Source organism: Hippopotamus amphibius, chromosome 9 (assembly GCF_030028045.1).
Source record: "Hippopotamus amphibius kiboko isolate mHipAmp2 chromosome 9, mHipAmp2.hap2, whole genome shotgun sequence".
Lineage (NCBI taxonomy): Eukaryota > Metazoa > Chordata > Mammalia > Artiodactyla > Hippopotamidae > Hippopotamus > Hippopotamus amphibius.
The window spans coordinates 91,493,108-91,519,882 of record NC_080194.1 but is presented as its reverse complement, the minus strand read 5'-3'; the positions used below and the strand labels follow the sequence as shown (position 1 = coordinate 91,519,882).

Here is a 26,775-nt window from a genome sequence, read left to right as displayed (position 1 = left end):
CTGCAACCAGACTTCATTGCAGGGGATTAGAGAATCAGAGGGACCCAGTACCTGTTGATGACAACCACATAGGTTCCTGAAACAGTGGGGAAATGAAAACTGTCCACCAAGTCCAAAAGGCTGGCCCCAAGGGCTGGGTCCGTTACTTGCTTGCTCTGGGGCCATAGCAAGTGCTCAATTTATAGGAGTCGTGGTTTTCTCTTGTGTAAAGTGGGGATAATTTCTCAGGGTTGTTGTGAGAGTATTTAATCCTCACAGCATTTATGAAAGATATATAACGATACCCAACTGCAGAATTCATTGTTCTGCCTCCACATTTGGATCTTGGATTAATGTCTTTCTGCCACCAGCGACCAACTGAGAAGTAGAGAAAGAAGATTCTCTGAGCAAATCAGGCAATGGGGTGGGTGTTTTTCAGCCAACTAATTTCAACCCACGCACCCCACCCACCTCCTCCAGCTCGGGCCCTCCTGGGCTCTGGGACCCCAGGTATTCTTACCCTTTCAAGTTACTCCAGACAGCAGGATCCTCATTCCTGGATGAGCCCTGGGTCAGACACTGGTTGCACTGGCCCCGTGAGTCAGGGCTCTGCCGCAGACCGAATCAACAGAGCAGACAGGCCAGACGCAGCCAGCAGCCCCAACCAAAAGGGGAAGGGCAACACCTTTGCATGCTCTGGACTGGGCCTGGGCTGTGGCTGTTGTGGCCAGGGGCTGAGTTCAAGTTGGGGTTAAACAGAGACGCCTCCAGCCAAGCAGAAGGAGGCACAGCTGGTCTTTGGTGGCCTCTCAGCCCCCATCCCTTGATCAACTGCAGGGCAAAACATTTCCCATCTGGCCAGTTTTCTCATCAGAAAACAAGGGAGTCTCCTGAGATGGTCTCCAGAGACCCTTTCAGCCTTGCACGCTGTGATCAGGCAGGGACCCACCACAGCACTGGGGAGGGGCCAGATCTCAGAATCTCACCTGGTCCCCACATCTCTCAGCCCCCCTCCCTCTTTCCGCCAGCTCGGGTATGATTCTGAAAGGCGGCGCAGCTGCTGGGAGTCCCCATCTTTATCCTGCTCGGGACAGTCATTGGCGTTGATGTTCCTCAGCTGCCACTTGTAGGCCTAAAACACACCCACCTCCCTGCCCATTTTCCCCGATGCCCTTGACCTTCAGCAGCGCCCCTTCCCAGAATTTTAGCAACACTTCATCTCTGATCGCCGTGCTGGAGATGTTTGTCAGAGAGGCTTCAAGAAAAGCCAAAGGGTGGGCCACTAAACGGAAGAGCTCGGGCAGCGTGAGAGTCAGAGCAGAGCAGCAGGAGGATGGGAGTTTGAACCTCTGACCCCTCAGCAGAACCAGGCGGCTGCTTTTTCATTTTCTCTTTGACGTTCAGGCGCACGGCCCTGGATAAACCATAATCCTTGATTCATGGCATTTCTCACTGTTGGTCCATGCAGGGCTCCCTGTGACTCACCCTCTAGTTACACAGCTTCAGCCACGAAATAAGCCTCCATAAACCCACCACCCAAAACCAAAGCTAGAATTTAACAGTAACCTACACCTAACCAGGAGCTCCCCTTGCTGAGGTAGGTGGGCAAGTCTCTTTTGTTTATTAACTCAACAAATCTTGATTGTACATCTTTGATCGGCCGGAGATGGTGCTAGAATCATCCTGAATCTCATGTTTATCATTTCTGTGCCTTTTTATGAAAAAGATTCTGTGTTAGATGAAATCTTCTGGGACTGAATTTTTCCTTTAATATGAAATTACTCATGCCGTTCCCATTACGTTGTGGCACTATATTCGTGTGTTTTGACGACAGCATAATATTCCTTTGGGTGAATTACCACAGTCAGCGTCTTCAAGGCTGGCCTGGGACTGAGCCCTGAAACTGTGGTATTTTCCTTAATGTTTTCATTCACCATAGATTTATTAAATACCCACTATGTGCCAGGTATTGTAGGAGACCCCAGGGGTACAGTAATGACCAAGAGAACTTCAGCCTCTGTCATTCTAGCTTGCAGTGTTTTTTCCTCTTTCTCTTTTGTTTTCAAAAGGTATGGATTTTTGTCTGTTTAATAACCACTATCCAGTCAATAGTGATTGAAAACATGTTATCCAGGGGTACTAAGGTCACTTCAGTTCAGAGATGAGGAATCCAAGGCCCCAGAAAGTACAGACTGAAAGCCTCTTTTGTTCCCTCTTTCTCTCAGCTTCTAGCACAATTCTGGACACATTAAAAGTGAACAGTCGATGTTTGTTGAAATAATAGACAAAAGAGCCCTACCTACTTCAACCAATGCAGACTTGTATGTGCAGGTAGACTCCGTGAAAAAGAATGAATTGACAGGGGACTGGCCACTAATTGGATGTTCTTGATACCCCTCCAACCTGCCCTTCCTGTGGCCGTCCGCATCTCAGCAAATACCCTCTTGCCTGTTCACTAGAAACCCAAGAGCATCCAGTCTATTGGTGGTGTCTATGGCCTTCATCTTCAAAGCACATTTGAATATTCCCAGCGCCCATCTATTTATCCCTCCCTGTTGCAGTCACACCCGCTCTCCATTCTGTTCCTCCCACACCAAGCTTGCTCCTGCCTGCCTGGCTATTCCCTGTCATTCAAGTCTCAGGCCAGAGGCCCTCCCTAGCCTGACGCCCTCCCTAGACCTCCCATTCTGAGTATCCAGCCAGGCGCTGTCTCCATCGCCCGCATTACTCTCTACATAACACCCATCACTCTCTGGGTTTAGCTGTTGATGGCCTGGCCTCCCCTACTCTCCCACTGACTCCCCCACTCCCTCCCCACCCCCCACCCCAGGATACAAGCTTCTTGAGGGCAGGGCCTCACCTGTCTTGTTTGGGCACTTCTACCACCCTGCTGTGATTATTTCTCACTTGTCTTTGAATCCGCAGTTCCTAGAGCAGTGCTTGGTACAACAGACATTCAACAAATATTTGTTTAATACTTAACTATTGAACGCTACCCACTCTGGTTATCAGACAAGTATTCATTCTTTTCGCCTTTGTGTTTGACAAAAGGGCTTTGTAAAGTGTTGCATGCCGATTGTGTATAGATTACTGTTGGTAAGATTATCTCCTGGCTCTGTAGCTACCGTAGCGAAGTTGCCCGATTCGTTCTCATCTTCATCCTGGAAGTAGTTCCCGATCCAGGCCCTGGTGATGGTGGAGGAGAGAAGGCCCAGAAGGAACTACAGTGCAGAGCCCGGTGTTCAGTTCAGTTTAGCGATCATTTACAGGGTCTTTACTAGGTACAAGCCGGTTGCAGAGCACTGAGACCACCCGACGGGAGAGTGCTGGGGTACAGTCCCGCGCCAAATGCCCCAGGGCACAGGATGGAAGGGCCAGGAAGGGAGCTGCTCTATGAACTAGGCACTTTCTGCCAGATAACCCATCCTCACAGTGGCACTTTGAAGCAGGTGTCATTTTCCCCAGTCTACCAAGGGGAGACCTGAAGCTCTGAAAGGTTAAGAATCTTGCCCAAAAGTTCCCAGTTAATAGGAGGCAGAGCTCATGTTCCAACTCAGCCCCTGCAGAGCCTGGCCGTCTCTGCTAGGCCCCCAGCTGCCATGGCCTAGTACCCTCACAGGGCAAAGCCAGGCCGTCTCTCCAGCAGACTATAGAATTTGGGAAGAAAGGAAGAAGCCCCTTCTCCCAATGACTATGTCCCCCACGCTGAACCTTGGGAGCAGGCAGCACCCAGGGACCCCACAGTTTCTAATCTCAGACACCCACCCGGGGTTAGAAGAGGCCCTCTCACTCCCAGATAGGACTGGGAAAGTTCTCAGCTGGAAAAGTCCAGGGGCCTGCAGCTCCTCCTCCCCCACTGGAGCAGCCGTGACGTCAGCCAGTGGGTTGGCAAGTCTCTGAGTGGAGACCTAGACCTCGCTCGGCCCAGGGGCTCCAGGTCCTCTGCCAGGTGGGGGAAGAAAGAGAAGAGAGTTCACGGGAGGCAGGAGAGCGAGAACTTAACCATCACCATTCCCTAACTTCTGCCTTGCACGAAAGTGTGCAAGTATTTCTCATGAGAGCCTCAGTGTGCGGGCTCCTGTGTGTGCCCCATGTGGCTGTGTATGTGCTGAGTACATGTGTAGTGGTACAAGTGAGTGAAGAAACAGAGCCTTGCGTGTATTTGTGTATGTGTGTCGACAGTGGCCTAAGATGACACTCGCACAAATATTAATGTCCTGGTAGTTTTTTGCTTTTATTTGTCTGTTCTATTAGGTATAATATACGTTCAGTAAAGTACTCAAATCTAAAGTACACCACTGAATGAATTTTTGCACATGTACACCCCCATGTAACCAACATAGATCAAGGTCTATTTTTCCAACATTCCAGAGGGCTCCATTGTGCTCCTTCCAATAAGCCCCAGTGTAATCACTATTCTGCTGTCTCCCACCATGGATTAACTTTACCTTTTAATCATATACAAGAAATAATACTCTTCTGTGTCTAGTTTCTTTTTTATCATTATTATGTCTCTATGATTCGTCCATGCGTCATTGCATTTCATGCTAGTTTATTCTTGTCTATTGCTAAGTTATATTCTATTATATGAATATACCACAATCTATTCTGCCAGTGATTGGCTTTTGGATTTTTTCCAATTTTTAGCTTTTATGGATGCAGCTAGTATGAAGATTCATGTACAGGTGTTTTGCTGGACAGATGTACTCATTTCTCTTGGCTGTAATTCCTGGTCATAGAATCATAGAATGGTCATATGTTTCGCTTTAGTAGAATCACCTTTTTCCAAAATATTTGTACCAATTTACACTCCCAGCCACAGTGCCTGAGGTTTCCAATTGCCCCACATCCTCAACAGCACTTAGTATTGTCAGGCTTTTTATTTGTCAGCTGTTCTGGCGTCTCTGTAGAGTTAGCTCATTGTGGTTTCAATTTACACTGGCCTGGGAATTTCCTAGGAGTCCAGTGGTTAGGACTCTGCACTTTCACTGCCGAGGGCCCAGGTTCAACCCTGGTCATGGAATTAAGATCCCACAAGCCACATCCCCCCCCCCACCCCCCAAAAAAAAGAGAGAGAGAGAATTTACACTGGTCTGATTAGTGGTAATATCTAGCATCTTTTGACACTTAATTGTCCATGGAAGCATCCCCTTTTGTGAAGTGTCCATTCAAGTTTTTACAGAGCTACAACATCTATAAAAGTAGACAGGGCTTCCTAGGTGGCGCAGTGGTTAAGAATCCACCTGCCAATGCAGAGGTCACGGGTTCCATCCCAGCTCCAGGAAGATCCCACATACCGCGGAGCAACTAAGCCCGTGTGCCAAAAAAAAGTAGACAAACAATTGACAAAAACAGACAGGAGAGCAGAATAATCTTAAGAAACTCAGCAATACACACAACAGCCCAGCAGCCAGTTGTTTCTCAATTGCTAACTAGTTGCTACAGCTAGTAAACCTATTATACCAGGTCTTTTATATGCATAACTGAATTTTATATTTTGAATCAATTCTTTAGGTATCATGGAGCTCCCCCCCCAACTTCAACTCAGCAGAGAGAAGGAAATACAGATAAGAGCTCTTCCCTGGCTCTCTTAGCTCCAGCCTGAGAGGTTCCCTCCCTCAACTCACTGACTTTTTTCCTTCAATTACAGGATCCTGACAGCAATCAACCCCTGAACAGCCTCGGTAAGATCAGGTCTGGCTTTCCTTTGTCCACCACAGCCTCTGAGTTTCAATCAGTTACCAAGTAGATACTGAACCCCTCTTGCATAGTCCCCTCTACCACCTCCAAGTGCTAAATGCTACAGGAGACACCCATCCATCCATCCATCCATCCATCTTTCAACAAACATGTATTGAGCAAGTGTAATCTCCAGGATTCATTCTAGAAGTAGGAGGCATGGTCTCTGGGGAAATAGGACCAACAAACCTAAAATCCTAGCAGCAGTGATTTTCTAATGCATTCATTCAGTCACCCATTTTCTCATTTCTTCAACAATACTGCGAGTGCCCACCTGGGCCAGGCCCTGGGCTGGACCCTGGGCTGAAGCGGTACATACAACAGCTGAAGTCCCTGCCCTCACAGAGTTTACAGTCTGACCGTGCTGCCAAGACACAAGCTGGACAAAGGTGTTTTCACTGGTAGAATAGAAAATGGCAACGTTTGCCTAACTTACAGGGGAAAAGTAAGTGAATAGATAAAGTGTTCCCAAAGGGAGGGTTTTTTTTCCTCCTGTTCCACTTTCTTAAACCATTGATACCCATGCCTGACAGACTGGATCAGCAACATGAGTGAGCAAAGAACAAAGTAATATGACAGCTTCATAAAGAGATGACCAATCCCACTTACTCTGACAGCTTATTTATTTCAGGGTCACAAGTTAATAAAGGTCACAAACAATAGAATCTTCAGCAGGTAAAATGATGTCCAGTTTCTACTTTTGAATTTAATATAACAGTATTCTATGGTGTCCCCAGAGAACACCAGACATACAAGTGCTCCACCACCTGAGTAAGCCTGGAAACTGCCAAACCAGAAAACAGTTAAGGGAGCTCAGGAGGGAGAAATCAGTGCCAAGTTAAGATCCCGAGGTTAAGAATGATTCCGGGTTGTGCAAGGACCAGGGAGTGAACCTGCTCGTGTGGAACGGGGGCTGGGGGGGACCAGCAGTGGCAAGTCCATCTGGATGGGAGAGAGAGGCCAAATTACACTGGCTTTGAAAGCCCAGAGAAGAGTGTGGTCCAGATACGGAAGTCATGGGGAGCCCTTCAGGGTTCCGGAGCAGAGACGTGATGGGATGAGAGCAATACATCGGGAAGCTCTGTCCGGCAGCAGTGGGCAGGACAGGCTGCAGGAAGGAACAGTGGCAGGCAGGGAGGCTATTCATAGCTCAGCGGGTTGGTTAACTTTATACACAATAAACTTTACAAACAATAAACCAAGAAAACCCTTCCCTTCACGATGATGCTCTCCATGAGAACAGCAGGGAGGCAGAGACATTGGGCCCTGGACAAGAGAACTCATTGAAGGACTCCCAATAAGTCATTCCCTTCTGGGAAAACAAGCCAGCCTTGTATCCCCAGAGGTAGGTGCTCAATAAAGAAACCACGCGTGAACAAGTGAACAAGATGTCTCCACGTCCATGGCCGCAGGAAAGAGGACAGTGCTGAACACTCCCTGTTGGAACTTTAAAAACAATATCCACCAACATTATTAATAACCTATTCTGTTGCCAGGTCCTGATAATAACAGGCAATACAAACCCACATCCCCAGGGCCAGAGCTCTGTGTCTGAGTTTTAAACTCTCTCTTTTGTGAAAACCCAAAATTTCCTCTGCTTTCCCTGTCAACAGATCTGATGGTATCCGCACTTACTGGGCACCAATCTCTGGCAGGGCGTCATTCTCTGCTTTTGAAAAGCTGAGGAAAGAGGGACAGACACATAACTAGCCATCATTCCAGGCAGAATAAAATGAGACCTGTAAGAAAGACGGAAAGGATGTGCTGAAGAGAACAAGCAAAGAGCAAATCATTTATTCAATCAACACATATTGGTTAAGTGCCCACTATGGGCCAGGCACTGTTCTAGGCACCAGGGACTCAGCAGTGAACAAAACGGACAGGAATCCCCATCTTCCTGGAGACTTCAATTCAGGCAGGGGTGGGAAGGGCTAGATGATATACAAAATGTGTAAAATATACAGTTGAGAGGTGATAAATGCTTTGAAAAAAATAAAACAGGGAAGGAGGAGAGGAAATGTGGGAAGATTGATAAATAGGGAGATCAAGGAAGGCCTCAGTAAGAAAGTGACATCTGAAGAATGATTTGATGCAGGTGAAGGAGAAAACCATGTACAGGTGAGGGGGAGGAGAGCTGGCCTATTGCTTTCCAGGGATTCTCAGGGTTGCCATCGTTCCTGCCTTAGTTCTCCCTGGAGGAAAAGTCCCTGTGCCACCTCCCCAGCTTATTGCCTGCAAGGAAAGGGGCAACAAAGAGCCTGTTCCTAATACTTTGTGAAAATTTAACCTTTCTTTTTTTTCCTTTACGCCCTTTATTGGAATATAATTGCTTTACACTGTTGTGCCAGTTTTTGCTGTACAACAAAGTGAATCAGTTGCATCTACACATATATCCCCATATCCCCTCCCTGCCGCGACTCCTTCCCGCTGTCCCTATCCCAGCCCTCTAAGTCATCACCCATCGTCGATCTCCCTGTGTTATGCAGCAGCTTCCCACTAGCTACCTATTTTACATTTGGTAGTATATATATGTCAAAGCTACTCTCTCACTTCGTCCCAACTTCTCCTTCACCAACCCCCCTCCCCACTCTCCCACCTTGTCCTCAAGTCCATTCTCTACATCTGCATCTTTATTCTTGCCCTGTCACTGGGTTCATCAGTACTGGAGAATTTAACCTTTTAAAGCCTTGCCATGTTCCATCTCCTTGGATAGCCATGTGAAGTGGACAATATAGTTATTATTGCCTGTGTTTTAGACATTGATAGGCCTCTCCTGGTCTCCCTAACCCCAGATTCTTTTGCTCCAGTCCCTCTCCTCCCTGATGAAAGAGTCATAGTTCTAAATATTAATGTGATTGTAGCTCTCTGCTGCTCAAAAGCTTTCCATGGCCCCTCCCTGCCCTCAGGATAAAATCCAAACCCCTTAGCACAATCGTCAAGACTCTCCCCAAGCTGACTTTGCCAGCCCTGCCTCCACAACATGCTTTTACCCGCCTTACATTCCAGGCACACCAGCAGCTCACAGCTCCCACTGCCCAGGCCTTCACCAAGCTGGACCCACTCCTCCCTCTCCGATCTCCACCTAGAAAAGTCCATTTAAGTGCCTTAAGTCTGATGGTACTGGCCGTAGTGTCTCCATTTGCCTCTTCCCCCAAATCGCAATCTCCTTAAAGACAGGACCTTTCTAGGGACAGGCTGTGTGCTGAACTGAGTTGGATTTGAAGGCCATTAGGACATCTTTGTTCACAAGTATTTATTAAGCTTTCACTAAGCATGTACTGTGCTGGCAGCCCCTGCCCTCCTGGAGCTTACAATTTAATCGAAAGATAAATCAGGAAAGAGGATACACGGTGGTAAAGGGGAAGGGTACGTGCTTCTCCTGGGGCAGACACAGGTCAGACGAGACAGGGTGGAACATCCTAGAACAGGCTGTCAAGACAAAGGAAAGGCGCCACAGGCTAGAGGAGCGCCTGTGAAAGATGAACGAGCCTGGAGGGCCCACGTGCTGAGGAAGCTAGGCCGCGTCTGCAGGAATAAGCCCAGCGCCAACCAAAACTGTCCCCAAAGTTTTCCTGGGCTCAGCACCGAGGGATCAGGAGGGCGGGGAGGCTGGGGGCCTTGGCAGGCGTGGCCTCCGAGTACTGACTGCAGGCTCTTCCCCTCCCTCTGCCTCACAGATGTCACCCCCCTGCGCAAATCCCGCACCTCCCTGGAGACCTTCAAAAAAGTGGGGATCCCCATCATCGTGGCCCTGCTGAGCCTGGCGACCATCGTGGTAGTGGCCATCCTCAGTAAGTGGCAGCCCCCACCCCGGCCCTCAGGCCTCCTTACTGCCCTACCTCCACCCTCATTCCTACAGCAAGTGGCAGCTCCCACCCACCCCTCCCCTGCCCTCACCTCAGAGCACTCCCCACCCTCCCTCCTCCCACCCTGGCGGAGTCAAGGGCAGGTGATCTGCACAGAGCTCTGTACCCACCCCTGCTTTGAAGGGAGCCTTCCTTTCAGAGTGAGGGGGGATGAACTCAGCCTCCATCTATCCCAGATGGATTCTCTCTCAGAGGATTTCTTCTGCGGGGAGAGCATAGTTTGCACCAGTTACAAACCCACTCAGGCAATTTGCACGGCAGCTGCGCCCCCAGCCTCCTCCTCCCCAAGTCTGCAGACTGAGAGCTGGGCGTAGGGGCAGCCCTGCTGGTGAGGAGCAGGGAGCATGCCTGCTTGTGAGGAGGGGGAGAGGGAGGAGGCATCAGGGAAGATGCCCAGGCAGATGGCCAACAGCACCTCTCCCCACCTTGAGCTCTGGCTTCACCATGGCGGGAGCCTGAGACGCAGGGTGATCCCGGGCAGGCCACTCTGGGCCAAAGAAGAGTAAACTGAGCAAGCCCCAATTCCCGCAGTCCCTCCCTCTCAGCCCAAGTCACAGCAGGCTTTTACCCAGGAAGTAGGGCTGAGGGGACCAGACTGGGAATCAGGACACCTGGGACCGGGATCCCAGCGCTGCTGCCTCTGGCTGCTGTGTGACCTTGAGTGAGTTCCCCAACTCTCTTAACCTCAGTCTCCTCACCTGTAAAACATCCTGCCTCCCTCAGAGGGATATTAGAGAACGAATGAGGTAACGTATATAAAGCACCTGGATAAAAACCAGATTTTGCAAACCTGTAGGTCATCACGCCGTGTGTAGGGATGTGGCCGAGGCCACGCGTTCCCTCACCAAGCCAGGACAGCCTTACAGGAGCCTGCGGCAGTTTCCGCCTCCTTGGAGGACACTCAGAGATCATCCAGTCCAACACCTCATTCTCTACTTGGGCCCTGAGGCAGAGAGAGAGGTGTGGCAGTTGGGGACGGGGCTGGGACAGGCTCCCAGGCCCCCAGTTGAGGAGGTCCATTTCCACCTCTTGGCAGTGGAAATGCAGGTGCATAGCACAAACACCCCCCAGATCCCTGAGCACCACACTGGGGCTGAGATGCAGATAACGCCATCATTCACCTTGACCTTGGCTGGCCCGAATTTGTAGCGGGTGTGCAGCGACATCAGCAGATTTGCCGTCCTAAGCCTGTTTGGTTCAGACTAATACTGGGATGAGCCTGCCTTCTCTGAGCATGCACCCTGCCACAGGGGAGAGAGAAGGTGGGGCCAGGTTCGAGGTGAGCCAGGGCAGGTACTAGTACATCATTTAGAATCGGGCTCTCCCTGTCCCAGAAGGCCCTGTGTGTCTTCCGGCCCGGGAACCCCACCAGGTTCTGCAACTTCCATCCTGGGATGGGCTCCCACAACCCCTCCGCCTTTTGGCTTCTAAGGGCTCAACTGGTGACACTGTATCCTGGCCTCACACCAGGAGGCAGGCGTGGCCCTTCCTCACACAGGCTCCTGACTGTGAACCACACCCTGAAAGTCCAGGAAACATCTGACCTGCTCCTTCTCCCTCGCATCTCAGGCCACGAGCATCGCGGCCAACACCATTGCGGCCAGCAGCATCGCGGCCAGCGGGCCACATTTTGAGCTCCTTCAGGGAAGGTGTGGAGAGCTTTAGAGCTAGACAGACTCTGACTGAAATCCTGGCTCTCCCACCTGAGTGCTATGTGGCCTTGGGAAGTAAACCCTAACTCTCTAAACTTCCGTTTCCTTATTTGTAACATGAGTTTGTACTGGCACCTTCCTCCTAAAGTTGCGGTCAGGATGCCAGGTGACGATGCACAGGAAGATCTCAGCAGTGAGAAGCGGGGCCATCATCAGACACCTTAGCACCACTCCTAGGGCCCCGCCCCGGAGGTGATGCTGGGCTACAGAGGCGCGCTTTAGGTCCCAGGGAGAGTTCAGTTAGGCAGGAGGAGCCAGGACTGTTTGGCAAAGTATGGAAATATCTGTTCCCTGAGGACTTAAAAACACTAGACTCCTTCCCATCATCGAAGACAGGAAAGGAGCAATAGAATCTTGAAAGCAGGAGGCAGAAGACAAAAACAAAGCAAAACACCAGCCTCTTAATGGGTCTTTCAACCCCAGATTAAAAAAAACCACCTAATTAAGATGCACTTGATAGCAATGAGACACTTTCACAACTGCCAGCTCACCAAACGTTCTCCACACCCCTGTGAGGCCCAGAAAGGGGAAGCGATTGGTCTAAAGTCACACAGCAGGTGGCAGAGCCAGTGCTCAGATCTTTGGACTCCAGGTCCAGCGCTGTCTCCTCCGTCCCCAGAGGCCCTGGGCCAGCACTTGGGGTTGAGAGGCTAGTAGGGGCTGTTTCTGAGTTGCTCCCCACACAGAATCTTGATTGACTCCTCAGCCACCTATAGGGATGGGACAGATGTTATTATCATCATTTTACAGATGAGGAAACTGAGGCTCAGGACCAAGCACACCAGCTCCTAAGTGGCAGAACTGGGCCTGGAACCCACATCTGCCTGTCTCCAGGCCCAGCTTGTTTTCAGGGAAATAATCTCTCCTGCCCCTGGGCTGCCTGCTTGACCATCAGCCCTCTCTGCCCCTCCCTGCCCTTCCAGTCAAGGTGATTCTGGACAATTACTACTTCGTCTGTGGGCAGCCCCTCCACCTCATCCCAAGGGAGCAGGTGTGTGACGGCCAGCAGGACTGTGCCTCAGGGGAGGACGAGCAGCACTGTGTCAAGAAATTCCCCGATGGGCCTCCAGTGACAGGTGAGTCCAGGTGCTGGGGGGCCAGGGGAGGGGGCCGAGCAGGAAGTCAGCTCAGGTCCCCTTGGTCCTCTGCACAGCATCTGCCACCTGACTAGTCACTTTCCTTCCCTGTTATAAGGGTCTTAAAAAGAGGATCAGATCTCGTTTACTAGATCCCCAATACTTAACTTGTAGCAAACACTCAGTAAATTTTGATGAAAAAAAACGTGGGCCAGAGGGGACAGAAAATTGTAACTGAGCCTGCCCCATCCCTGCTGTGCCTGAGGGCTGAACTGGATGACCTTGGGGAGTTCCCTCCCTTCTCTGAAATCTATTATTTCAAGGGACTAGAAAGAGACCATTAAGGCCATTGATCCTTCTATTCATTAGATACGTGTTTATTGTAACACATTAAGGAACAAGACTGATCTAGGTCCTTCAAAGGATATTGAGATGTTTTGAACATAAAAAACCCATGTTCTTTCTTGGACTGGGCTAATCCAGCTTGACTCACCTAGTACTTGGGCTCTGAAAAGAAAAGACAGCCCAGGACACGGGTGATGGGGGCTTTTGTGAGGCAATCTAAGTGACTTCCTGTGTATTTGCTCTTTTTTTTATCAGAAATCAAATGCCTGTGGGTCCTACCACCCTACTGTCAAATAGCACTACTCACTCAGCCTCCCCTTTCTGACCTTACATGGAGAAAGAGTGAGGTTCCTCTTTGAGAAGCTTTCCCAGACTAGGCAAGCTGTGTGAACCATGGGTAGGGAAGCCATGTAATACATCATCAAAACTCGTACACACAAAAGCAAAAGGGGAGCTATTAATAATTGTGCCAGGACCAAGGTCAAAATGGAGATTGTCCCCGGGACATCTGGTCACCCTAGCTACCGTCAGAATGTGACTCAGTCAGGCAAAGCCAAATGGAGGAACTTCCCTTGAGGTTGAAAGTGTTAGTGTTCTGTGATGCTCCCCAGTTCTCAGTAGGGTTTGGGCTACCGGTTTGGGCTGGTCACATGATGAAATTCTGTGGGAGATGGGCCAGATGGGCCCCTTCCCTGAGCTGACCCAGGTTCCTTCCCTCCCAGTCCGCCTCTCCAGGGACCGATCCACCCTGCAGGTGCTGGACCCAGCCACAAAGAACTGGGCCTCCGCCTGTTTTGACGACTTCACAGAAGCTCTGGCCAAGACAGCCTGTGGGCAGATGGGCTATGACAGGTACCCAGCCCATGACCTCTCTCCCTCTCTTTCTTCTTTCCCCTTTTCCCCTCTTTCCTTCCCCCTTCCTCCCTCTTTCCTTAAAAATAGAGATATTGGAGTCAGAACTGCTTTTGAAGCACTTTTCCTTACAAGCAGCATGAATTTAAATCTTCTTCTTATTTATTTATTTATTTATTTATTTATTTATTTATTTATTTATTTATTGGCTATGTTAGGTCTTCATTGTTGCACACAGGCTTTCTCTAGTTGCAGAGAGTGGGGGCTACTCTTCGTTGCGGTGCACAGGCTTCTCGTTGTGGTGGCTTCTCTTATTGCCGAACACAGGCTCAAGGCGCATGGGCTTCAGTAGTCGTGGCACATGGGCTCAATAGCTGTGGCACACAGGCTTAGTTGCTTCATGGCATGTGGGATCTTCCCGGACCAGGGATCAAACTCGTGTCCCCTGCATTGGCAGGCAGACTCCAAATCACTGCGCCACCAGGAAGTCCCAAAGTTAAATCTACACCTCAGTTTGTTCAAGAGTTAATGGGGGAAGCAATGCCAACCTCATAGGATGGTTATGAGACACCAGAGAGAGAATATCTGCCCCACCCCTCCCCCACCCCCACTCCACCCCCACACACAGTTCAAGCTCCTTTGCAATCCTTTCATTTCCTTTCCTTTCCTCCTCAGTCCTCACTCCTTCTTGACTTGGCAAGATGCCGCGTCTGCCTCAGAATATGAAAAGTCTTATTTACTTGTTCGAAGTCCCACTGCTTAAAATTCGGTTTAAATGAACCTGATTTCATTGGGGTTTCATCAGCAATCCCAGCTCTCTCAGCAAATTTCAAAAGCAGTTTTAAGTCTTCAGTGCATGAAAAAGTATATAATTATAAGAAGAGTAATTAGTATTACGTACTTATATTCATTTGATCTTGGCAAAAACCAAAAAGGTGGTTATCATTCTATCTATTTTAGAAGTTGGCTCAAAGAAGGTAACTTGCTTGGATAGTAGCTGGGAGTGAGACGGCTGGAATTTGTGCCCAAGGCCCCCTAATTCCTTGGCATCAGAAGCATCTCCGTTTCTAGCTTGGATAATTCTCTCTCCTCTGTAGCTTTCATTTATAAAGGGAGGGGCAGGGAGACAGTTGATCACTCAGAGCCTAACTGAAGAGGATGGAAAAGAACCCATGTACTCAGTTACACAGGGGATAATCTCGTCCTGGCAAACCCCCAACTTCAGAATTCTAAGAAACTGGACCCAGAGACTAGGCGGAAATGATAAATCCTAGGCAGACATCACACATCAGTCAATCACAGAACCCTCTTCCATCAGTCCCTAAAGCAGCCTCAAGGTCCTTTTCTATAAGTACCCCAGGCAGCCATTACTGGTCCATCAGTACTATTTGCCCCTTCTGCTCTCTGATTGTCAGGCTTCTCCTGCTCTCTGCCCTCCATGGGGTGCAACTTCCAGTACCCTCTGGAGAGGACACCCTACCACCTTCATTTTCAAGGAGAGCTGGGAAGGCACACCCTGCCCCTACTGTCTCCCCACCCACAACAGCGACCCCAGCCCAGCCTTCTGGCTGCAGCCCCCCTCCTCCCTACTGCAGTCCAGCCAACTGCAGTGTCAGCTGTACCAGCATAGCAGGCTGCAGCTTGATTATGAAACCAGGGTGTCTCCAGGGGTTCTTAAGGTAAAAGGCTTCTGGAATTTCTGTCCTTCTGGAGCTCTTTAAGGCACCAAGCCATCTCTCTTTTGAGCTCTACAAGATCAAAGCTGGTCAGAATTATTCATCAGGATGTAACTGGTGAACAGAGGCCAACTCTCCTGGGAATGTCCATTTCCACCATGATCCCTGCTTCTGGGTCTCAGATTTCCCTGGCTAGGAGATCCTTTTTGTCCCAGGACCACAAAACCCTAGATGATTCAAGGTGGGAAGGACTCTAGAGGTCATGTGGTCCACCCCTCATTTTATAGTGGGGAAAGCTGAGGCTTAGAGAGACCCAGAGAGGAAATGTGACCTGCCAAGAGTACACAGCAAACTAGTGTTAGAGCCAGGACAAGAACCTCAGCCTTGAGGGCTCTCAGCACAAAATCCAACACTGCTAGACTCCAGTCTTCCAGGTGCCATGCCTGGGTCATCCAGGTAGTGCCAGGTTCCTGGCTGGGAGTCTGAGAATGTGCCGGTCAGCCAGTGCCTTGGGTTGACCTGAGCCTGCATACAGAGCTTATACTAGCATGGCTGGTTGGGGAAGGTAGGTGAGATGGGAAAGAGGCAACATCAGTACAGGAACCATCAGAAAGATGGGATTAATCAGCGAAGCCTTCCTGGAGGAGGGAAGACTTACACCCAAGGTTTGAAAGAAGACAAACATGGGTTCGTGGAGAGAAAGAGGGAGAGTGGCCCAAATAAGAGAAATGTTTGTCTGGATGCATGTGAACCCTGATCTTAGCCTGTCCTACCTCCAAAGGGAGCATAAATGTACCCCACTAACCAAATTCAGACCAGATGCTTTGTTTGGAGAACCAAATATCCACATCCGGTTCCCTCCAAGGTGAGGGACAAGCTAACCTGTTTCCTTTGCCTCCTTGTTCCCTTTGCTGTGAACCAGAAGAAACCGCTGCGACATTCGGAACAGGGACAGAGCTGGGAGTTACGAAAGGGCATCCGTAACATTTCTCCAGAGCTCTGGGTTCAGGACCAGCCTTTCCCGCCTGAGAAAGCAAGTCCACATCAGCACTGTGCCCAGGGCTGAATCCTGGGATGCCAAGAGAATGTCCCTTGCCATCTAGCAAAGCACACACCACCCTGGCTGACCAAGGCCACCTCCACTCCCCTGCCACACCCCACCCAGCATTCTCAGCGGCACCTTGTCCTAGGAGTGAGGGCTACGCCCACCATCTTGGTGTAAACTCTTGCTGCAGCTCATGTCTCTCCCTCCCTTTCTCCTTCTCTCCCTCCCAACATGAGCAGCAAACCCACCTTCAGAGCCGTGGAGATGGGCCCAGACCAAGATCTGGATGTTGTCAAAATCACAGAGAACCTGCAGGAGCTTCAGCTGCAAAACCCAAGCGGGTAAGGGAGAGGACACCTCCGGCCCACAAAGGCTTATGTGGGTGATGCCGTCGGGGCTGCAGCCAGCCCGCCCTGAACAGGTTCAGCAAGGGGAACGTAAGGCAGACAGCGAGAAGAACTTCCTCGCCAGGCACACTGTCAGGTACCAAAAGCCAGAGCATCACATTTCTAGGAGGTTTTCTGCGTTGACTCTCTGTTTTAACACAAGGGGCAGCCGGACAATGTGTGCTGTCCACACGCTGGTGGACTTTCATCCGTCAAATAAGAAAACCAGATTTGTTTCCTACAGCCTTGCGTTCCCTATTAAGCCCAAGAGGCAGGATTCCAAAGGCCACGTTGTCCTTCTTGCCACTCACCCAGGCCAGAGGAAGCCCTCCCCGCAATTCCAGCTCTCCAGAGGAGGAGCTGCATGGCCTCTGTCAATGTCCTATTCCCATGCCTGACACCCCAAATCAGAGCCCGGCAACTACGAGAAAACTGTCACCCCACAGCACAGTGGCTCAGAGAGGATGCTGGCTTCTTAGCATTCAGGGATGTTGCTGAGGGCTGCTTATTCATCAAAGGGTAAATCTTGGAAAGGGTAGGAATAGGAGCAGAATGATTGTTTGCCTGGAATTTCATCAAAATCCCATTCCTCTTCTGTTTGGAGAGCCTGCAGTGCAGCAGACGCTGCCCCAGCCTCAGCTCTCTTCCATCTCAGGCTGCCAAAAGCCCGGGGTGGACTGTGACTCAGGCAGGGCCCAGCACATAGTAGATGCTTTTCAGCAGTGGTACAGAATCCAACTGCATTAAATCACACTGACCTGGATGGAAGTGCAGTGTCTATACAGCCCCCACCATGCAGGTTCCATATTTCCTGGGTGCTGGGAGGGGACTTGAGTCAATAGTGCTGGGAGACCTGAGTCCCTGCCTCCCAGCCAAGGGACAAGCAGAAACCACAGGACGCCTGTGTCTCCCTTCCAGCCCCTGTCTCTCAGGCTCCCTGGTTTCCCTGCAGTGCCTTGGTGAGTATGCCCCATCTCTGAGGGTTTGGGTCCCCGGCCAGCAATAAGCAGGGGAAAAGACCTCCGTCCTCATTCCTAAATCTCTCAGACTCCAGATGTTACTCTGTTTTGTCCCAACCTTACTCCCTTGGCCTTGGGCTTGTAGCTCAACGCTCCTTCAAGTGGTTGACATTAAGAGCTCCCTCCTACTGTCCACGCATAGCCCCACAACCTGGGCAGAGACCCAGGAGAGAGTAGGAAAACTGGAAAGGGCGAGACTGGGCTTCCACCCCCTCCCAGGCCTGGCCAGGGCCCACATAACCTCCCTTGTCACAATCAGCTCATCCGTCCAAGATCTGATACCCACATCCCAATTAACAAAGATTCATTGAACAGTTAGAATGTATCAGCACTGCCAGGTGCTGGTTGGAAGTAGAAGATACCAGACAAGTAAGAGAATTGGCCTCTGTCCTCAGGAGCTAATGGCTGAGCAAAGATAGAGGTGCGAGGTCACATGTAGGGAGTGCCAAACAGAGCATCAATCCCAGCTGACATGCTTCAGAGGGAGCTGCAGGGGCATCAGGAGGCCTGGCAGCAGATCCACTGGCTTCCAGTATGGCCTCGAGTAATTCACTTGACCTCTCTGACTTTCACCTTCCTGAGAAGCCCTTTAGTCCAACTGCCCAAGAGGATCCCGGGAGACCCCCCGCCCCGGCCCCCGCCAGCTCTGAGAGGAGATCAAAAATATAAGCACTGTGGCCCCACTCATCCCACCAGCCTCGTGGGAGAACCGAGCAAAGCCTGGCAGGATGGCCAGAAACTGGGCCGCCTAAGAGGAAATTCATCCTCACTGCCTTTGCCATTCAGCAGTATGTATGCTTCCCTGTTGGATGTTAAGACATTTAGTCATTACCACGTGACCCCTACAATACCTAGTGCGTGGGGGCTGACCCATGGTTGCTGGTTAATGAATGAATGAATGAATGTTCATATCGTCCAATGTGCTGAGCTGAACAGCACTGGAGTCACAAAGAGGCTTAAGCCACAGACCCTCCCTTGAGTTGGCTTCAGTCTCACTGAAAAGACAAGACTAAACCACCTCAACAAGGAAAGCTGGCCAACACCCAGGCAGGCTGTGGAAATGCCAAGAAAGGAAAATCCCCAGGGATCAGCTGACAGTGCCCAGGCTGACATTGCAGAATGAACTGTAGGCTCCAGGAGGGGAGGGACCATGTCTGTCTCTCTGTCCTGTCCACCACTCTCTCCCCACATCTTTGAGACACAGCAGGCACACAAGTCAAATTTGCTGAATGATCAGTGATCTAGATAAACAGGAGAGGAGATAGCATCTCAGGGACAGGGCCTTCCTGAAGCAAAAACAGAACAACTTTTTAGGGAGCTACCAGCAGATCGATTTGGCTAGACAGAAACTTTACATAAGGCAGCAGAAAGGTGCCAGGAGGGGGAGTTTAAACTCTTCCCTGCAGGCAAAGAGGGATGCTGAGGGACCATGAGTGGGGGAGTGAGGTGACATGTAGAAAACAGTGTTTGGAATTAGATGGTGCTTGAAAAGCCCCTGCCAGGCACAGGCCCGGAAAGGGTGGTAGCCATTCTCCCTTAGAACCACCACTGTGGCGGAGACTGTCAGAAGGATTGGAGAGGCTGAAAGCAGGACAGGGAGGTGGAACCGGAGATTTTTATGAGTTCGCGAGTCAGATGTGAAAGCCAGGAGAGTGGGATGTGAAAGAGGGAACAGGATGTCAAACTGGGAGACTCTCTTAGCAGGGGGAAGGGACTCAGAGAAAGGTGAATTCAGGATGGGAAGATCCATTTCTGGAACTTTCTTCCCACTCTCCAATCCCAAAGCAGCCTGTGGGCGTCTGTGTACTGTTACTCAGCGGGAGCAGCTGGGGACATCCCTCTGGGCAGGACTTTCATAATCTGCATCCCTGTTTAGTTTCAAGGTCATGAATGCCCAGCACAATGGGTACACCTGTGTTCACAATATCAACTCCTAAACTCAGCCAAAGCTAAAAAAACAAAGGAGAGGGAGACTAGGGAAATGCCTGTGGTCTGGGACACTCCATGCTGCCTTGTAAATAATTCATAATTGGCCTGGTCCTCCCACCCCCACCCCACCCCCAGTCCCAGTCCTAAGGGCCCTGCTCAGGACAGATTGGGGGCTCCAAGGGGAGACAGCCCCAATCCCCAAGAGCCTAACTCCTGCTTTCTCCCTCCTCCCTACGGAGTCCAGCCTGCGGAGAGAGCCTGAAGGCCCCCCGGGTAGTGGGTGGGGAGGAGGCCTCTGTGGATTCTTGGCCTTGGCAGGTCAGCGTCCAGTATGACAAACAACACATCTGTGGAGGGAGCATCCTGGACCCGCACTGGATCCTCACGGCAGCCCACTGCTTCCGGTAAGGCCCACACATGGGGGCCTCGGGGGTCAGAGCCATGGAGGTGCTTGAGTGTCTCGGTCCCCTGTCTCCCAACTTGTTTTCTGGTGCCCTCACCCCCCTTCCCCTCTACCTAAAAAGGCCATGCACCTGGTGTGGCCACTCCAGTGAGACACTGGACATGATGTCCTTTGTTTAGTCTTGGGACCCTGAACAGAGGGTGCCAGTTACCAGGCCTGACCTCTTCCCTCCTGGGTGGGAAGCCACCAGATACCCAGTGTCCTCACTCCAACCCCATATTATTCACTGCACAAAAGCTCTTCCCATCTGCCTGGCATCACGAGAACTCTCTCCCTCTTTGCCAGTCTTCCAGGAAGTGGTTCTGGGTCCAGGGTCACTCCACTCCTTCATTATGTCCAGAAACTTTAAAAAAAAAAAAGTATAGATTCTCTTACAGGCCAGCAGCGAGAGGACTGCCCGTAACTCTAGAGAAGGACCACTCCAGGTCCTCTTCACCTTCATTCATTCGTTCACTCATTCAACATCTATGAGTACCTACTAGGTACCATGTGCCCTCATGCATTTGACTCCATCACTGCCTTAGAGGAGCACACAGTGTAGGCCAGTGATTTTTAACCTTTTCAGAAAATCTGACAAAAGCTATAAACCTTTCCCTGGAAAGTTACTCCTGCACACTCAGCTGTGTCGGATGTTGGGAGGAGGAAAGACAAGTACATAACAGGGCTGACCACAGTGCAAGTACCACAGAGTAACACAGCCAGTAAACAGCATTGGAGGAGAGAGTGTCAGGACCCAGAGCTCAGGCATGGGGAACAGCCCCGTCCCCAGCCCTCCACTTAGAAGTTTCTTTGGGCAGGTTTCACCAGGGAAAAGGATCAAACCCCCTTTAGAATTTGACCTGTGATACATGATTCCTCAGACTGCCCCTTCTCCACCACCCCTACCCTCACCATCATGACTTCCCAAGGCGGGGCATCCAGCACCCCACTTCTCAGGGCCCTGGGGACCCAGCTTTTGGCCAAGCCTCCTCAAACTTGGCTCAGACCTGAACTGCCCTGTCTCTGCCCGCAGGAAGCATCATGATGTGTCCAACTGGAAGGTGAGGGCTGGCTCCAACAAACTGGGCAACTTCCCATCCCTGCCTGTGGCCAAGATCTTCATCTCTGAGCCCAACACCACGTCCCCCAAAGACCAGGACATTGCCCTCGTGAAGCTGCAGTTCCCACTCACGTTCTCCGGTGAGAGCTGGCATCTGGGAACAGAACTTCCCTTCCGCCACTAGCTCATTTCCTAAGTGGCCTTGGGCACATCACTTCTCAAGACCTCAGTTTGCCCATTGTTTCTTTTTTTTTAATTCCAGATGATTCTTTTTTTAATATAGATTGATTGATTGATTTACTGGCCGCGTTGGGTCTTCATTGCTGCACGGGCTTTCCCTAGCCGTGGCTAGCGGGGGCTACTCTTTGTCTCAATGCGCAGGTTTCTCATTGCAGTGGCTTCTCTAGGCGCACAGGCTTCCGTAGTTGTGGCGAACGGGCTTAGTTGCTCCGCGGCATGTGGGATCTTTCCGGACCAGGGATCGAACCTGTGTCACCTGTTTGGCAGGTGGATTCTTAACCACTGCGCCACCAGGGAAGTCCCGCCCATTGTTTCTTGCAAATATATTGGCCTAACATCACCAAAGCCATGAGGCCTCCTCAAGCTATCAGCTGACACCCTACACCACCCCTGCTAGATTCTTCTGAGATCTGTTTTCTCCACGAGGGGCACCTCAAGTGAGAATAACAGATTCATCCAATCTTGGAGTTGTGAAGGATCTAAAAGATCACCTAGTCCATCCTCTACCCAATGACAAGAGCCTGCACAATCTCCCTGCCAAGGGGTCATTGCACGCATTTACTCTCCTCCAGGAACAGGGACTCATTACTGTTTGAACAGCTCTGTTCGTTGACTCATGCTTACATTGGATAGTATTTAGATCAGCATTTCCGATGCTTGCTTCCACAGGAGACTGGTCCCTTGGGGAAAAAAGGGTTCCATTCTCATATAAATTTGGAAAACATTTTTATATTATAGCTCTCTTCTTAGAGCACATTAATATATTAATGATATGAGGTTTTTAAAATTTTTAAACAATTTGTTTTGTTGTGTTTAACTCACATTTTCTAAACTTATTTGATCACAGAATCTCTTTTTCATGCCACTTCTATTAACATCCCATGGAAAGTCTGCTATGGAAACCCTGGTGTCAAACCTTACAGAGGGCTTAACCACCAGGCTCTCCTGAACATTGGGTCCCCTTCTCCTCTCTGCTCCTGGTAGGCACAGTCAGGCCCATCTGCCTGCCCTTCTCTGACGAGGAGCTCACTCCAGCCACACCACTCTGGGTCATCGGATGGGGCTTTACAGAGGAGAACGGAGGTAAGTCCCAGGCTCAGGACCACAGGACTAAGTGAGCAGCTCCCAAAAGTGATTGGGAAGGAGAATCATCCTTTAGAAAAACCTATCCTGGTGGTCCAATCACTGAGGTACCAGGCAACCCCGAGAATTATCCTGGGCTGGGGGTTGAAGGCAAGAATGGGAATGCGAGTGTGTTTTCAACCTCCAGGGAAGATATCTGACATACTGCTGCAGGCATCTGTCCAGGTCATTGACAGCACTCGGTGTAATGCAGAGGATGCATACCAAGGGGAGGTCACTGCGAAGATGCTGTGTGCAGGCATCCCCGAGGGCGGCGTGGACACCTGCCAGGTGGGCCCTCCAAGGATTATGGGGGAATTATAGAGATAGGGGATGTCTGCCCTGAAGAAAAAGTTCAGAGTATGAATGCCTATGAAGTCCTGCATATGGTGGGCACTCAGTGTGTGATGAAGGGAGGAAGGAGGAGAGGGAGGGAAGGAAGGACTATAGTCATCTGAAGATATAAGAATAGATGGATGGATGGGTGGATGGATGGATGGGTAAGTAAATAGATGATAGATAGATAGAGATAGATAGATAGATAGATAGATAGATAGATAGATAGATAGATAGATGATAGAAGCAGAAAGATTAATGTATATCTCACATGCAAAGATGATGTTTCCCTCCCCACCTGCTCTTACTTCCCATCATTTAAAAGAGTATGAGCCTCTAGAGGGCAGGACCCCCAAGTCTGTTTTCTCCGCAACTGTCCTCAAGCTGCTGAACTACACTAGAGAAACCCCATCTCATGCTGGATGCGCCCCTGTGCAGTGTCCCCTCACCCCATCCCACTGGCCAATCCCTGAAGATATTCTCACATCCCCACCAGGAGGATCTTCTGAACCATTTTCATTAAACCCCCAAATGCTACTCGCACCCCCATTCTCTGTCATTAAATTCCTTCACTCAAGAGGCATCTCTTAGTCATCTCTTGATGACTTGATGTCACGTAAATGCTGAACTTGGGGGACAGTGTCTTCCCTCAGGGAGCTCGCGGGTGGGGATGGGGGTGAATAAACAGGTAGTTCAGCTATAGAGTTATTGGGTTCTGAAGAAGGAAGCCCCAGGGGCTATAAGAGTTGGTAAGAAGGACACCCAAATAAGCACACTTTTCATTATTTGACATTTTCTTGCCTGTTTTGTTGTTTGCTCTACCCCCACTTCCCACTCTCGCCATCTCTCTCTCTCTCTCCCCCCACACCCCCGCCCCCCACTCCCTCATCTCACTCTCTGTCTCTCCATGATTCCAAGCTCCCTTAGGGCAGGGATCTGTCTTCTTTTCATGAATTGAATCCCAATTGTCTAGAACAGTGGCTTCCTCCTGAAGTGGTTCAATAAATCTGGGAACTACTAGGTTAAACAAAGATAACCAGGCTTCCTTACTGCAAGACCCCTTAGAGCCCTCCTGTGGATTTCTGAGAGAGGGCTAACAGCCCACCACAACCTCCTTGACCGAAGACAGAACCCATCTGTCCTGAAAGGGAAGGGTGGTCCAGACTGCAGGAAAAGCATGAGCACAAGGGCTGAGGGTGGAACAGCAGAGAGCACTGGAGAGCAGAGAACAGAGGGGCCAATGCAGGGAGGGGAGGAAGGAGAAGCCCACCCCTCCACCCTAGCCCTGCCTGCCCTCCCCAGCAGCCCCTGCTCTGGCCTCTCACAGGGCGACAGCGGTGGGCCTCTGATGTATCACTCTAACCGGTGGCAAGTGGTGGGCATCGTGAGCTGGGGCCATGGCTGTGGGGAGCCAAGTACTCCAGGAGTATACACCAAGGTCACAGCCTATCTCAACTGGATCTACAATGTCCGGAAGGTGAGCATGTTTGCCCTATCTGCTGTGTCCTCCCTTCCTTCCTCTCCTTTGAGGGTACCATACCATCCTTAGTGGCTTAATGGTTCTGAGATACCACTTTATATCCCCAACAATCTTCTTTCCCAGTAAGTGACAACCTGGGATGCCACCATTGAGTTAAAATTCCTTAGATCAGAGATTCCCATTAAATGCAAAGAGTGTGGAACACACCCAGCTTTACCAGTCTCTGGCAGAATAAGACTATCAGACATTTTCCAGAGAACTGATTCTGATCAGAAGGTGGATGGAAAGGCTTATGAGACTTCCTGGCCTCTAGAGGGTAGAGAGTGAGCAAAGAGCTTCAGAAAAGGAGATTGATTTTGCATGCCACCATTTTGTCCAATTTCAAACCATCTGATTTCTTTGTTGGTCTCTTTTATTCTAGTCTGATCCATGATGCTGCTGCCACCCTGCAGTGCTGGAAACTGCTTACCCCCTGCCCTGTCCACCTGGGGATCCCCCAGAAGTCAGGCACAGAGCAAGAGCCCCCTTGGGCACACCTCTCTGCCCACACCCTCAGCATTTCTTGGTGCAGCAAAGGACCTCCATTCATGTAAGAGATCCTACAGCCCACAGGCACCCAGGAAGCCCCAGCTCAGCTGCCCCTCATGCTCTCAGCATCCCAAGGTGGGAGAGACACTGCCCACTGAACAAGCCAACCTCCAGGCCGAGGTCTCAGAAGGAATCCCTAAGCCAAGAGTGAACTTTCTACTCTACTGAATGGAAATAGATGCTCTTCCGAGAGCCCAGATCACCAAGAGCTGGAGTGGAGGGGGGAAAGGGTCTGAGCCAGCCCTCTCCTTCCCCACCCATCCCCAAGCTCGCCTGAACAGGAAAGCAGTTATAAAAGAAAACTCGATGTCCTGCTGTTGACACAAATACTGTTTCTTACTGTTATTATTTTTACCTCTGTGGCCATCGTTTATTAAATTTGTACATGAAGTCTTTGACATAGGCTGAGTGGGCTGCTTGAAAAGAGCTGAGCTAGGACTACTGAACTGTGATCTTTATTCTTCAGTCTGGGTAGGAAAAGGTCTAAGAGGGACAACTGGTTCTCAAAGTAGAAGAAAAGGAGACATGGAGACCAGAGCTGCTGTGTGGGGGGAACGGTGAACAGCCAATTGGGGAAGCCAGGGTCAGTAAGTGTCCTTTCCACATTGGCCTTGTCACATTGCCTTCCTCCCTGCTGGATGTCAGCCACGAGCCAGACATAACCTAGGACTGGGGAGGGAGAGGATTTGAGTATTCAAAGCTGACATTAAATCATGGATTCCCAAGTGTCTGGAAAGAGGTATTGCACCTTTAAGTCCTAAATTCTACCTAGAGAACCCTGGGTGTGGTTTTTTTTGTTTTGTTTTGTTTTTTGTTTTTGTTTTTTTTTTTTTTAGAATTTTTATTGAGATACAGTTAACAGGCAATAAACAGCATATATTTAGAGTGTACAATTTGGTATCCCAATCTCCCAATTAATCTCCCCCCAACCTCCCCCACTTTCCCCACTTGGTGTCCATGTGTTTCTTCTCTACATCTGTGTCTCTATTTCTGCCTTGCATTTCCTCTTTCATAGTTGTTAGCATTTGCCTTATGTATTGAGGTGCTCCTATATTGGGTGCATATATATTTATAATTGTTATCTCCTCTTCTTGGATGGATCCCTTGATCTTTATGTAATGTCCTTTCTTGTCTCTTGTAACATTTTTTATTTTGAAGTCTATTTTATCTGATGTGACTATTGCTACTCCAGCTTTCTTTTGATTTCCATTTGCATGGAATATCTTTTTCCATCCACTTACTTTCAGTCTGTATGTGTCCCTAGGTCTGAAGTGGGTCTCTTGTAGACAGCATATATATGGGTCTTGTTTTTGTATTCATTCAGCCAGTCTGTGTCTTTTGTTTGGGGCATTTAGTCCATTTACATTCAAGGTAATTATCGATAGGTATGTTCCTATTACCATTTTCTTAATTGTTTTTGTTTTTGTTTTTGTTTTTGTAGGTCCTTTTCTTCTGTTTCCTGCTTAGAGAAGTTCCTTTAGCAATTGTTGTAGGGCTGGTTTGGTGGTGCTGAATTCTCTTAGCTGTTGCTTGTCTGTAAAGCTTTTGATTTCTCCATTGAATCTGAATGAGATCCTTGCTGGGTAGAGTATTCTTGGTTGTAGGTTCTTCCCTTTCATCACTTGAAATATATCGTGCCACTCCCTTCTGGCTTGCAGAGTTTCTGCTGAGAAATCAGCTGTTAACCTTATGGGAGTTCCCTTGTATGTTATTTGTTGTTCTTCCCTTGTTGCTTTTAATAACATCTCTCTGTCTTTAATTTTTGTCAGTTTGACTACTATATGTCTTGGCATGTTTCTCCTTGGGTTTATCCTGCCTGGGACTCTCTGCACTTCCTGCACTTGGGTAGCTATTTCCTTTCCCATATTAGGGCAGTTTTCAAC

At 49.8% G+C, this 26,775-nt stretch overlaps 1 protein-coding gene across 3 annotated transcripts in view; it reads left to right on the top strand.

The window, feature by feature from the left end:
• TMPRSS4 (transmembrane serine protease 4) overlaps positions 1-25,290 on the top strand; it is a 35,574-nt gene extending 10,284 nt beyond the window's left edge. The window contains exons 2-13 of one of the 3 annotated variants that reach the window (XM_057749237.1): positions 5,630-5,663; positions 9,396-9,509; positions 12,220-12,372; positions 13,440-13,569; positions 16,530-16,631; positions 17,595-17,635; positions 19,869-20,028; positions 21,100-21,266; positions 22,351-22,449; positions 22,637-22,779; positions 24,152-24,301; positions 24,726-25,290. In XM_057749237.1, the coding sequence (XP_057605220.1) occupies positions 5,630-5,663; positions 9,396-9,509; positions 12,220-12,372; positions 13,440-13,569; positions 16,530-16,631; positions 17,595-17,635; positions 19,869-20,028; positions 21,100-21,266; positions 22,351-22,449; positions 22,637-22,779; positions 24,152-24,301; positions 24,726-24,737 (1,305 nt within the window). In that variant the 3' untranslated portion in view covers positions 24,738-25,290. Of the gene's footprint in view, positions 1-5,629; positions 5,664-9,395; positions 9,510-12,219; positions 12,373-13,439; positions 13,570-16,529; positions 16,632-17,594; positions 17,636-19,868; positions 20,029-21,099; positions 21,267-22,350; positions 22,450-22,636; positions 22,780-24,151; positions 24,302-24,725 lie in introns of those variants that run through there. The other 2 variants (XR_009055503.1, XM_057749238.1) reach the window with 2 other exon arrangements.
• The last annotated feature ends 1,485 nt before the right edge of the window (positions 25,291-26,775 follow it).